Source organism: Aquarana catesbeiana, linkage group LG03, assembly GCF_042186555.1.
Source record: "Aquarana catesbeiana isolate 2022-GZ linkage group LG03, ASM4218655v1, whole genome shotgun sequence".
Classification (NCBI taxonomy): Eukaryota; Metazoa; Chordata; class Amphibia; order Anura; family Ranidae; genus Aquarana; species Aquarana catesbeiana.
Genome location: NC_133326.1, coordinates 53,697,746 through 53,711,985, shown reverse-complemented (window position 1 = coordinate 53,711,985; position 14,240 = coordinate 53,697,746). Strand labels below are relative to the sequence as shown.

Genomic DNA, 14,240 nt, shown 5'->3' with positions numbered 1-14,240 from the left:
TGAATGAAAAAAAAATAACCTTTTATAGACATGGTTGCAGCTATTTTGGTCACGCGGCTTTGATCCACCCTTTCTACAGTTTTGCTGCGTCTGCATTTCTCTAAACATTGACAATAGCTGGCAACTGAAGACAATTTTTTACTATTATTTTAAGAAACAAAGCTGTAGCAGATGACTAGTGTCATACTCGATCACCAGCTGGGAGATCACATGTTTAAGTCAGTCATAGATTCTGTGCATGTGCACTTTTGCGAGGCAAGCTCTTAAATTCAGGCACACTTTCCTTTAGGGAGCATCTGAAGTTTAAAACAATAAACCTAAATATGTGAAGGAGGACAGCTCTATGAAGTTGGGATTATTAACACTGTTCCAAAAATACCTTAAAGGATAAGTTCACCTTTGGGAACATGTTACAGATTCCACCCGTTTTTAGGGTGGAACATGTAACGTTCCCACTGCTGCAGCTTTTCTCTGGCCCACCACCCCTAGGGACAGTGAGCCGGGGATCTTCTCCCCCCACCTGCTGTCACAATTTAAAAAAATAAAATAAATGGTTGTACAGGGCTATACCCACCTGGTTGCATCATTCATTTACAGAGTTCTGTGAATAGGAAAACTGTAAGTAGAGACAGCCTTTGCTGCTGTCGGCTTGTAGTTCTCAATCAACTACCAGGTGCTGTTGAATGCTCTAGGTAGTTCATTGTTTCTTCCTCTCATTGCATAACTGCCTGCTCATATGAGGTACAAGTAGACAGCTTACACTGACAGCCTGCATTGCACCCGTAATCTGCTGATTGTGGGTGCAATGCTCTGCAGGCTTCTAGTAAAAAAATAAATAAATGCAAACTTTTTTACCTGCAAAAAGATGTGCATTTATTATTTTTATATTTTACAAAGGTGAACTTATCCTTTATTAAGGCTGGGTTCACACTAGTGCGAACTGGATGTGTGTTTCTCCACATCCAATTCGCACAGCAGGAGATTGTTACCAGCTCTCTATGGAGCCGGTTCACACATCTCCGCAGCAGCTCTGGTGCAATTTGCACAGGAGCCCTGTGCATCTTTTGGTTCGTTTCAGGTCCGAATTCAGCAAAAATTCGAGCTGAAATCAGACCTGAAACGGTGAAAGAGGACGCACCGAACTGTGAGCCGCTGCTTACTCATATGTGAACCCAGCCTAACAAAACAGTTGTCGTGTTTACCATTCCCTCTAGCTTAAAGCATATGTTTTTCCAAGACTGCAGGTGCATTTCAATCATTACAATTTAGAACAGCAAAATAGTTTAGAATTACATTCTTCCATTTTGCTAACAACTTGGCATATTCTAAATATCTAAAGTGGAAATCCAGTCAAAAACAATACTCTTAAAAATCCCCCCCCCGCCAAACACCTATCGTGACTAAACTGTGTAAGAAAGATCTGTATACTTACCTATTTTCAAGCTATTTCGTTTCAGTCATGTGATCCGGCTCTCCTGTCTCAGCTAGCGGTGGTTGCAAAAGAGAGGAGGGAGCACTGACAACGGATAAGCCCCGGTAAGCCTATGGGTGACATCACCGCTCTCAGGCATTGCTGTGTATAGTCAAGCGCTCTCTCTCCCCTCTCCTGTAGCCACAGCTGGCTAACATAGTGGAGATCATGTGATCAGACCTGAGTGGCCTGAAATAGGTCAGAATAAGTGTTGGGGGGGGGGGGGGGGGGACAGCAATTTTCACTTCCCGACCAAGGACATCATATGACGTCCTGGACCTTGAGTGGAGATATCTGAATGATGCCTGGAGGGGGAGGCATCATTCAGATATCTTTTTTTCAGCAGGTTTCCCTGCAAAGTAAAAGCCATCATAGCAGCTGTGATTGGCGAGCTGGAGAATAAATCCCTGGGTGGCGGCAACTTTTTACCATAGAGCTGACCAAAGACCAGATGGTCCCCGGCCATCTCTATGACCCTCGTAGGCCGAAAGCGACGTCATGACATCGCTTTCTGCGCCGGCAGATGTAAACACTGCAGTTTTTTGCTGGGAAGCCTGAGATCGATTTTTTTTTTAATCTCAGCCTTTCCAGCATAGAGAAGAGATCTTGGGACCTATAGACCCCAGATCTTTCCGTAAAGAGGACCTGTCATGCCATATTCCTATTACAAGGGATGTTTACATTCCTTATAATAGGAATAGAAGTGATCTTAAAAAAAAATGTAAAGGGAAAGTGTAAAAATAAAAAAATAAACAAAATTTTTTTTTAAAGAGCCCCCCATCACCTTGTGCTCACATGTAGAAGCGAACCCATACGTAGGTCGCGCCCGCATATGTAACCGGCATTCACACCCCACATGTGAGGCATCGCCGCGAACGTTAGAGCGAGAGCAATAATATTAGCAGAAGACCTCTAACTCTAAACTGGTAACCCGTAAACATTTTTAAAGCGCAGCCTATGGAGATTTTTAAGTACCGAAGATTGCCGCCACTCCACGAGGTGTTCGAAAATTTAAAACATGACATGTTAGGTACCTATTTATTCGAAATTTGAAATAACATCATCTTTCACATTATTACAAAAATATTGGGCTAACTATAGGGTTTTTTTTTTTTTGAATTCATGAAAGTGTTCCCCCCCTAAAATTTTTTTTTTTTTGTAATTGCTGCGCAAATACTGTGACACATAAAAAAATTGCAACCACCACCATTTTATTCCCTAGGATCTCTGCTAAAACAATATATATATATATATATAATGTTTGGGGGTTCTGAGTAGCGAAAAAAATATGTTTTTTTCATGTAGGAGAGGAATGCCAGAATAGGCCTGGGCTGGAAGTGGTTAAGAGTACTTTGCCTGAACTTCCACTTTAAATTTATTTTTAGTCAAAGCTTTTTTTTTTTATAGTTTCAAATAGCATAGGTAAGGGTTTGATCCTCTAAACTTTTTATTGTCTGTGTTCCCACTAGGGAGATTCACCACTCTGTCGTGATCACTAATATCACTGAAAAAGAAAGTGAGGGGAATCCAAAAATTTTAGAATTGTTTCCAGAAAAAAAGTTACAGGGAACATCTTCCAATTAGGACACTTGTTCTGGGAATATCTAAGAAGGGAATTTCCCTTAATTGTGGGAGATTTCCTCTAACTATCTCTGGACACAGGAAGTGAAGGGACATTTCCCCAATGATACACAGACAGCAAATGTTTTAACCCCTCCCTATTCAAAACTAAGATCCTATGCCTATAATCCAATCTTCTACAAAAGTCACACCTATTTGAAGATGTTACCATTATACTTTATTTGTGCATTCACCTTTTACAGGATTAAAAAGACTGGGATGAAACAATGCAGGGTAATGTGACATGGAAGATCATAAAAATACATAATGGACAAAAGTTAGCCTTAAAACGAATGGAACTTTTAGTTGGGGTTGGCCATGACGCCATTTGTCAAAATGTACAAGTATGCGCAGCATGCTTGTACATTATGGTACACCTACCTCTGGGTTTGCCTTCCTCCAGCAAAGCATTATCTTATGTTCTTCTGCCGAGTCCAGGGTCTTTCTTTGTTCAGCCATTAATGATGTAACTGTGCATGTGCACTGGAGTTACATTATGCCAGCAACTGGCTCTATTCTATGTACACTGGGAGCCTGAACGGTACACAGTACATTGCATGTACTGCAGTGTATGAACAAATAAAATTTGCAAGCAGATAAATGTTTTTTTGTTTTTTGCAGAAGAGATATAACAAATTCTCTTCTACCAATAAAGTATACCCATTACATTTTTTTTTTTAAATCAAATGTTCAGCATTAAATGGGTATTACAACATTCATACAGAGAGCAAGGGGTTTCTACTAATAATAGAATGATGGAAGAAATGGGAGTAGTGACTGCAAACTGAAGGGGAAAGGGTAGCGCTGAATGATGAGGTGGGTGGCATTAAATGAAAAGGAGAAGAGAAAGACCATACTAGGGAAAATATTAGGATACGGTAACAAAAACTTTTTTACAAATAATTTGTATAATTAAAAAAACTTTCAATTTGTCATGACATTTTGTTAACCTCCCTGGCGGTATGATTATTTCATATTTTTGATGCTGAAAGCGGTACCATTATTTTGAATGGAAATTTGGCGTTTTATATTGTAGGCCTGTAAGTCTTAGGAATTACTCACTTAAATCTGTCCAAACCAGAGTCTAGTAGACATCTCGGGTATGAAAGTTTGAAACACGAAATCATAAATTATAATATAAAAAATAACTATAGATAATTATACCAAATAATAATATAATAATAATAATAATAAAAAAATATTCAATAATGTAATCAAATCAAAAACACTGAAATTTGCTCAGTTGCAGAATTGTTGCCGTCATTACTTTTCAGTGTTGGATGACGGATCTCCCCACAAATCACTATGGCATCAGTTCTGCGTGTGATTCTAATTTATTATCGCTGTTTTCTAGCTGGTCTAAAACCACTTTTGATGTAAAGGGACGGTTTTGGTTGAACAATCTCCAGTTTCCAGGCAGAAAGAACAGTTTTTACAATATAAAACTGCATGCAGGCCACTGGAAAAACCACTAGGGACAAAAGGGATGAGAAATAATTTCATACAGTAATGTAATCTGTAAGATTACAGTATACTGTATGTATTGTGTGTGTTTCACTTTTTGAATTTGGCGCCATTCTCGGTCCCCGTGTGTCACAACGCTCGCAGGGAACGGAGCTCAGCTCCGTGATGAATCAAGCGGAGGACGAGCTGCTCACACTGCGGGGAGACATTGCAGGATCCAGGGGACAAGGTAAGTAAGCTCTTCCTGGATCCTGTGATGCGTTCCCGAGTGTGGCTGAAATTCCACCCCGAGCCAGACTCGGGAATATCGCCAGGGAGGTTAAAGTATAGCATAAAGCAGAAATACATTTTTTTACAACAAGCATATATTTATTGGTGATGATGTATAACAATAGTGGAGATTCTGGCCAATTTTGATAGGCATGTGGTTAAAAACAGCAAACAGAGTAAGAAAAAAACTGAATATAGTGCAAGCAAAGCTAAATCTTAGACCATTGTTTCCCAATAAGGGTGCCCAGCACCCTGGTGTGCTGTCTGGGTTTGTCAGAGGTGCAGCGCTGCGCCTGGGATTTAAGGTCATGTATGTCCATGGTGAAAGCAGGTTGGCACCATGGAAACGCAAGACACTAAACCAGGGCGGCAATTAAGACAGCCCCAGCATTCAGACCTGTTCCACCATCTGCCATGCTGTGGTGAAGATCGGAAGGTAGGACTCTCCTGTGAAAAGGTGGTGGTGGAGGAAAAGGTGGTGGTGGGGGGAAAGGGGTGGGGGTCTGAGGACTCTGAAGTGAAAGGGAGGAGGGGTTGGGGAACTTTGATGTCAAAGGGGGCTGGAGGAACTAAGGGCTCTGATGTCAAAAGATGGGGGGACAGGGGAGGGGAGACTGATAACTCTGATGTGAAGGGCACTGGGGTGCCTCGTGATTTTGCATACTTTCAAAAGGGTGCCATGACTGAAAAAAGTTTGAGAACCACTGGCTTAGACAACGTGCATGTAAACAAAATGGAGATACAAAGCACTTACACCAGGGAGGCCTCTCTGAACGCTGGCGCAGGGGAAGTGAAGAAGAAGAGAGGATTCTGTGAGGCAGGCAAGCATCGCCAGGTGTATGGCGGTGTGAATCACATCCAGCTGATAAAAGTGGATAAACAATACAAAGTTTTGACAAACAAGGCACTCCATATGGATAGATCTGAAGCATAGAAATGATTAAAATGAGACTCCAGATACTTTTTAATTTTGGATAGATTGGGAAAGAGTATCCTCACAAGGTCCCTACTGCAGTTGGTGACCACTCTGGGGAAATTCCCTTTAATGTCTAGAGTCATCACAGAACATAATGTGGGAAAAAAATCTCTCTAACAGTGACACAAACAACAATGAAAACACATTTTGCTTTCATAGAGATTCTAATTCCTATCAGGTTTTTATTGCTGGCCACATTCTAATTAGAGAGATTTTCCCTCACTTCTTGTTCCAGTGACCAAACTGCAACAAACAGAATGCAGAAATCATATAAAAATTACAGCAGTTCAGAACCTTGCCCAATAACCAAAACTAAAAAAGTTCTGGCTGGAGTTCAACCATAAAGAAAAACCCAAGTTTTGTTAAAATACAGATTCAAAGTTGCAGCAAAATCATTTCTGTAATTTAAAGTATAACTAAAGGCAAAACTTTTTTTTTGGGACACAGATGGCAAAAAAAAAAAAAAAACCCCGACACGGATTATAACCCTCCCTTACTCTATCCAAAATGAAAAAAAAAGTTTTGCCTTTAGTTCTTTAATCAAAAATTATGTTTCCATTTCAATCTGCAGCAAGCTTTAATTTTATATAACTTCCAAGAAATTAAATATTTTTGCAGGCAGAATACACCCCAGAATCCACAACCCATTTTATCTAAATAGCTCATTTCCTCTCCCAGAAATCTTCACAGAACATGCAATTAGATTATCGTTTAGAACAGAAGCAAAGCAGATAAACTTTAGAAATGAGGTTTGGATCACCCATGAGTATGAACCTGAATCCAGCTTGTTTGCTGAATGAGCAAAATAAATAGGCAGTACGGCCGGCCGGCCGGCCACGCAAACCACTGGCTGCTTGCAGCCAAAGTCATTTAGTGGTGGTATCACTACTGCTACTAAAATACAGCTTGTTGCACATTGCAAACATGCTGATGGGTGGCGAGAATTCTGGGTGACATCAATAGCCAAATATGGTCATCACAATATATTTGGTCAATATCACCTAGGTTTCCTGGTACTGTATTGACATTCCACAAGTACTGGGGAACTGTAATTTATGGCAGGAGTAGCAGCGAAAGAGGATCATTGCAAAACAGATCATTCTGTAAATAGATAATCAGGGCATCATTCATGATTGACGTTGGCTCTACATCACTGGATGATGTGTCTGACTTTAGGTTTACATTGTGGGACATTACTTTTTAATAAAGAGCTTTTCACAGTGTGGGTGTTTTTATTTGCTATTTAACTTTTTTTGTGAATGAGTAACAAGACACAGTCATGGCTCATTCATGTAGGGGAGAAGGGCTGGATATAGGGCCTCCTTGCACCTGCAGACTTCTACAGGGATGTCAGGAATGATGCCCTTGTCCCCACCAACATAGGAACAAAGTGATTTGCAAGGAGAAAGGCTTTACATTCCCTCTGCAAGCTGCCCTTCCAATGTTAATGGCATATGGCCTGGTATAGTTTAGGAGAGATGGGGGGGGGGGGGGGGGGGGGGGGTCACACGCTCACTGACACCCCTTTTTCCTGACTAGCCAGGCTACATGTCTGGATAAGGGTATGGGGTTCTAATGATATACAAGAATTTCCATACAGTGTTAACATATGGAAAACATTATTAGTTGCACAAATAACATGCCTTCTAATACCAACCTGCATTACATCAATATATGATTTTTTTTATTTTGCAATATCAAATAAATGAACAAGCTCCATTTTCCTCCCAGTTGTTAATAATAGTCATTGACTGACTGCTTCAATGGAGACTGCTTCGATAAGTGCTGGTTCATACCAAAACGAGGTGCGGTAAACCCACGTTCCATGCGCATTTACAGTACTGCATACCAAATGCACTGGGTGTGTGATTTGCTGTGGGTATCAATAGATTCCCAACAACACCCCAAACAGATCACAAATGCAGTCCATTTGCCTGCACCAGATTGCATGGCACAGCAGTCAAATGCAATCTGGTTGTAGTGAGGTTTTTCAAAGTAGCACAAGCACCTCTTTTGGAGCGACCCAGTGCAATACCAGCCTATTCAAATGAATGGCTGAAAATCGCATCGTACTGAACCCCGATTCCTAGTGTGAACCAAAACTAAAACCCCCTTTTTAACCAAAATGATTCAAATGGAAAGAGTTACTACAAGACTGCAGCTGTGCCTTTCCTACAATAAATGTTATAACAGTTTTCCTACAATATTTTCTGTGAATATTAGACTTCATGCATCAAAAGTATGATTTCTAACCTGCATTAGGAAAAGTATAGGTACAAGCTGATTCATTTTATTGACAATACCAACACTTTTAGCAAATGTTCTATAAGATTTTGTTAAATTTGAACTTCAGGCAAACAGCCAAAATACGCAGTTGAAATACATACAGGGAGTTATACAAGTGGTAGGAGAGACCGTGTCCCAATCAAAAGAACCTAACACCATCCCCCTTTAGATCGTATAAACAAAAAAATGGGAAAAAGAAACCCCAAGTCTCCGATAGGAGAGCCTCGAGTAGAGGGATGTTAGAGTGTCACACAATACACAAAACAGAAATTATATTTAACCACCAGGCTCAATATTTTGTATCCTATATACTCATGCAGATCCAATTTTAATAAGGACAATTGTGTTTTAAATATTAATAAAGATGTATTGTTTCTTTTTAAATATCATTTCTATTTTGTGTATTGTGTGACATTCGAACATCCCCCTACTCCAGGCTCCCCTGTCGGAGACTTGGGGTTTCTTTTTCCCATTTTTTGTTTATAAAATACGGGAGGTTGTTTTTACCACCAAAGGATTTGCCCATCTGTCCATCTATTTCCAATTTACAAAGCCTTGTCAAAAAACTGACCTGGTTTTTCTACTGAATTTAAGCAGTTCCCACCCCCACCTCTAGCTTGTGACTAGAGAGTGAAGGAGCAGCAGTATACCAATGTTGTCATCTCTCTCCTCCTCTCAGCTTGTTCATTGTCAGCACAGACTGGCTCAAACTACCAGTCTCCCCTTTACCAATCTATTGCACAGGAGATTACAATAGGCTGATACTAAAATAGATTCAAATAATTACCATATTCGCATTTAAAATTACATAAAATTATTTTATAATGAATACAATATAGTAACTGGTGTTTTTTTTCTATATGCCTGGAGTTTAGCTTTAAATCATATAAAAATAAAAAGAAGAAATATAGAAACATAGAAAATGGACGGCAGAAAAAAAAGACCAAGTGGTCCATCGAGTCTGCCCATTCCCTTTTTTACATTTTTTTTTTTATACAGGTTTTGTATTTTTTTTTTAATTTGTGTTTATTTTGTTAACTTTTTGTCTGAGTATAGATCTGTGTTTGTCCCAAGCATTTTTTAAACTATTTACTGTTGACTGACTTTCAACCTCTGCTGGAAGTCTAATCCAAGCATCAACTACCCTTTTAGTAACATGATACTTTCAAAGATTAGTTTTGAACTTTCCTCCAGTTAGTTTTAGGTCATGTCCCCGTGTTACAACATGGTATATAAAGAGTGCTGACTGGCATGAGATTCTTCAAGGGAACATTATCCTGTTTTTTTTACAGCAAGCCATCAGCGTAAAGATTTAATAAATACTATTACTGTACCTGAAGAGCTTCTTGAATGGGTTTCAGCAAACTGTTTACATACAGCAGACAAGAATTCATTGACTTGTCGGAGAGACAAAGAATTATGCAGAGTCTCCAGTGGATAAATAGTGGGAACCATAGAGCACCCCTCAAAACCTGTCAAAATTAAAAACACTAAAATATCAACACATACATTTATACCAACAGAAAATAATGTATATGCAATTTATAAAATCAAAAGGTAAACACTTTTTTAAAATAGAATCTTAAATTTAAAATCCACACCGGGAAAAAAAAAGGTTGAATTTGACTGTTCGATAGCAGCACCTCCAATTTCATTTTTATATAGTGTCATGAGAGTGATAAAAATCACTGTACGCTATTATGTTTATAGCTCGCCCACCATTGGAATAAAATACCTTATTTAAAGTAATGGCTTATTTTAAAACAAAATATCAGGTATTAATAATTAACTAAAGATATTATATTGACTTGCAAACTAAGAAAAATTCTTTTTGTCTTTTCTATACTAACAGACTACTGAATCAGGCAAAAAATAAACACAAGACAGAAAATATGATTAAATCCTTACTTTTGGGCTTTTTGGGTATTACCTTAGCTTCTCACATTGTACACATTTTTGCATCCAGCTTAATCTTTGGTGAAGCCTCCAATCCATCACCAGCATAAACGCTAGGAATGAACTACTCCCTCAACAGCTACTGCTTACTAAAGAAGAACCTTGTTAAGGCTAGTATACAATTGCCTCAAGCAGAACGATCATCTGATACAGAAACTCTGGTATACTACAGAGAACCTTTGAGAGGTAGTATATTAAAAAATTAAATATTTAGATGTGAAGGATCTTCTCAGTTAATACCAAGAAAGCTAAAGAAGAAAGTTTAACATGAAATTACTGAAAAAAAAAGTTAAGGATGTTAAATTCCACTGAAAAAGGAATTCTTCATTTTGCATGGAGTGGGTTGGGCCCTGATTGCTCACTGGGCCCTCCTTTCTGAACAAGAGGTTCTGTCTTGCTGCTCATAACCAACATGTGTACTATCTAATATTCTTTTGGCGTATATACAGTAAATTGTCTGCTACTCTTGTTGCATTAAAAGACATACTACCCAACATTAAAGAATCTGCTTACCTGGAGGTAGCACATCTTATTGCAAACAGATCAACTTTATTCAAATCTGACACATAATCCAACAGCTCCATAATAATTTAAATACCATTGCCAATGTAATTCTACAGTACATGCTCCTCCAAATTAATAATGCATATCTTTGGCCACACTATCAGATATATCAACATTATCCAAGGGTGTTTTTTTGAAGACACACACAGACGAACCTCTATCTTCACCAATGCTTTCGCTAAGGAGATCCAACTATCATTCCTATCATACATGCACTCGACTCCACCGGTACCTCAGATCTTGGCAGGTCCCATTATTATCAAATACATACAAACATAAGTCCTCAGAGATGTCTTGTTATATTGGTGGGTGTTTTTTTTAGTCAAATCACATGGTATGCAGCCAGTTTCAAAAGTGGAAGATGCCACACCACAGCCAAATTCTTTTTTGTTTTCTTCTCAGTTAGCTTTATTTCACAGAAGACAATGAACTGCAAACAATGCTGCCAGCCAGACCCCGCTTCTCCTCCTCCAATGCATCTACCCTGGAAGGGTAGATGTATTGTTCAGATCTTGCAAGACACCTTTGAGGAGTCCTCATGTTTGTATGTATTTGATCTTCAATGGGTGCTAAATATAGTCTTTAACCACTTCAATACCACGGACGTCATATGATGTCCTGGGCTTTGAGCAGGTATATCTGAATGATGCCTGTAGTTACAGACATCATTCAGATATTGCCGGTTTCAGCCGGCGAATCTCTACACCATAGGAACGATCATAGCAGCCGTTCCGCCGATCATAGACGCCCCCCCCCTCCCGCCGCCCTCCGGTGCTTGCTCCGACTCACCGTTACGATCGGTGAGGCGGAGAGTGGATCCGCCGGTGCCGGATGTAGATCATAGAGGTTTCCGGCGGACCAGATGGTCCCCGGAGTCTCTATGATCGTCGGAGGCCGGGCGCAATGTTATGACGTCACGCCCGGCCTCTCCATTCAAAAAAATGGTGCCGCTTCGGCTGAGAAGCAGCGATCATTTTATTTATTTTTTTATTTCAGGCTTCCCAGCCTAGTGGTGAGATATGGGGTCTTATTGACCCCATATCTCACTATTAAGAGCACCTGACATGTCATATTGCTATTACAAGGGATGTTTACATTCCTTGTAATAGGAATAAAAGTGATCATTTTTTTTTTTTTCCAAAAAAGTGTCAAAATAAAAAAAATAAAATATAATTAACAATAGAAAAAAAAAATTTTTTTTAAAGCGCCGCTGTCCCCGTGTGCTCGCACGCAGAAGCGAACGCATACGTAAGTCCCGCCCACATATGAAAACGGTGTTCAAACCATACATGTGAGGTATCGCCGCGAACGTTGGAGCGAGAGCAATAATTTTGGCCCTAGACCTCCTCTGTAACTCAAAACATGTAACCAGTAAAAAAATTTCAAGCGTCACCTATGGGGATTTTTAAGTACCGAACATTGGCACCATTCCACGAGCGTGTGCAATTTTGAAGCGTGACATGTTAGGTATCTATTTACTCGGCGTAACTTCATCTTTCACAAAATGCAAAAACATTGGGCTAACTTTACTGTTTTGTTTTTTTTTTAAACACAAAACAGTTTTTTCCCCAAAAAAAACGCGTTCGAAAAATTCCTGCGCAAATACTGTGCGAGATAAAAAGTTGCAACAACCGCCATTGTATTCTCTAGGGTCTTTGCTAAAAAAACATATATAATGTTTGGGGGTTCTATGTAATTTTCTAGCAAAAAAATGATGATTTTTACATGTAGGAGAAAAGTGTCAGAATTGGCCCGGTATTGAAGCGGTTAAAATGGGAATAAGTAGGATACTATTGCTGACCTTCCTTTTGAAAAAGGAGCTCTGATGAACTGGCAGGAGTATCACCAGGTATTTACGAACTAGTAATGTATTTTACAGAAAACATCACCACAGACATCATATTATACTTTCTGACTTAATTTTGAATCACTAAATTATGATTTTTTTTATGCCAGAGGAAGCTGGGACATGGACATTTTAAGAAATAAGACAGCGATGGCAGACTCTGTGTTTCTTTCAGTATGTTTCCCAAGCTGCTCAAGTGAATTGGAAGTACGGTATATAGGCTCAGATTTACTCAATGCCTATCATGACTATAAGTGAGGGATAATCCACCATCATCCAGGGAAGGCCAGTTGGGCGAAGTCCTGCACCATTCAAAATGAAGAAAATCTGTTTACAGCAGAGCTGCAAAGGACTAATCAAATCACATGAAAAAAGTATACTGTATTTTTTTTTTTTACAGACATTGACCATACTTAACCCTCAAAACATTACCATATCCAAAGCATTGTGTATGTAAGGTATGGAACTTACATAGCAAAAATCTATGTAACATTTTTTGTCTTGTAACTACAGAAGACAAGCTGGACCATATAAATATCAGACCAGTACAGGGAAGCTTTTTATATTTGGAATACAATTATATTAATTAAGTAAGCAAATACTCCATATTAAAGAACCATACTTGGGTAAACACATTATATCTTCTATGCTGTCTACCTAGTCAGATTGAAAATATATAATGTTTATATTATTTTAAATACTTACACAAAAGAAATTAAAATAATTACATATTTATGGGCATTATGGTAAACCCTAGTAAAGTTCATAGCAACCTATCAGAACAAATCTTCTTATGATATGACAATAAATACAGGTTTGATTCCAATAAGTTGCTGTACTTTTCTCTATACACTGTCTGACAATTAGTTTTGTTTTATATACAGTAAATTGTATTATATTCATACTACTAATTCAAGATTATCAAATTAGCTGCCTATGACAACACGCATTTCATTCTTAGTCTGCCACTGGCGCCCTGGTACCTTTATAGGTGACTAAAGTACCATTCTATTTTCACACAGTGAAACAAAAGGGATAAAGAAAAATTAATAAAATCTCTATTGAATAAGTTTAATAAGTCAGATGAACAAATTCATTAGAATCAAACACATGAAATCTGGAATAAATGCAGGGAAGATCATTTTCATATTTACTTTTCTCATAAAATGTCTCATTTGCAGCACACTGAAACCTAGGTGTTGTCATTAAAACTAAACTAAACAGCAGACTGATATTAGGCAGTTCAATTAAAATAATTAAATTGTGATAACACTGCAAACTCCAATAAACTAAAACACTATATATGGGAGCAGTGCTTATAATTGTCCATCCAAAATGCTGGAAAATGAACAAAAAGTCCTTTTGTAAACAAGAAGTGTTTAATTGTCCAAAAGGCCATATTTGGTGACTGTTTTTCTGTGAGGTGATGTCACAGTAGTGATTGAAATTTCAAGAAGCAAACTTCTACATTTCATCACATTTGGACTTATTATAATTTATTGTTTACAAAAGGATTGTTTTGTTCACATTCAGCATGTTGGATGGATAGTTACAAGTGCATATATAGTGTTTTGAGTTAATTTAAGATAAAATGGCTCTCAAGCAGGCTATATTGTGTTCAGATGGCCATGGTCCCCATATGATGGAGGGACAGAAGTTCACTAGAAGAACCTGCAATTGTGCTGACATAGCAAATGTACTAGAAAAGTAAAACAAACTATCGATTTTTATACAAAAGAAAAAAATTAAAATAAATCAACAACTACACTACTTAACTCTAAAAATAA

General features: G+C 38.4%; 1 protein-coding gene across 14 annotated transcripts in view; it reads right to left on the bottom strand.

Annotated features, from left to right (window-relative positions):
- PPIP5K1 (diphosphoinositol pentakisphosphate kinase 1) overlaps positions 1-14,240 on the bottom strand; it is a 306,207-nt gene that overhangs the window by 2,831 nt on the left and 289,136 nt on the right. For 13 of the 14 annotated variants that reach the window (XM_073618536.1, XM_073618533.1, XM_073618535.1 and 10 more), the window contains 2 exons: positions 9,422-9,559; positions 5,580-5,687 (listed from right to left, as the gene is read on the bottom strand). In XM_073618536.1, the coding sequence (XP_073474637.1) occupies positions 5,580-5,687; positions 9,422-9,559 (246 nt within the window). The remainder of the gene's footprint in view (positions 1-5,579; positions 5,688-9,421; positions 9,560-14,240) is intronic. The other variant, XM_073618537.1, reaches the window with a different exon arrangement.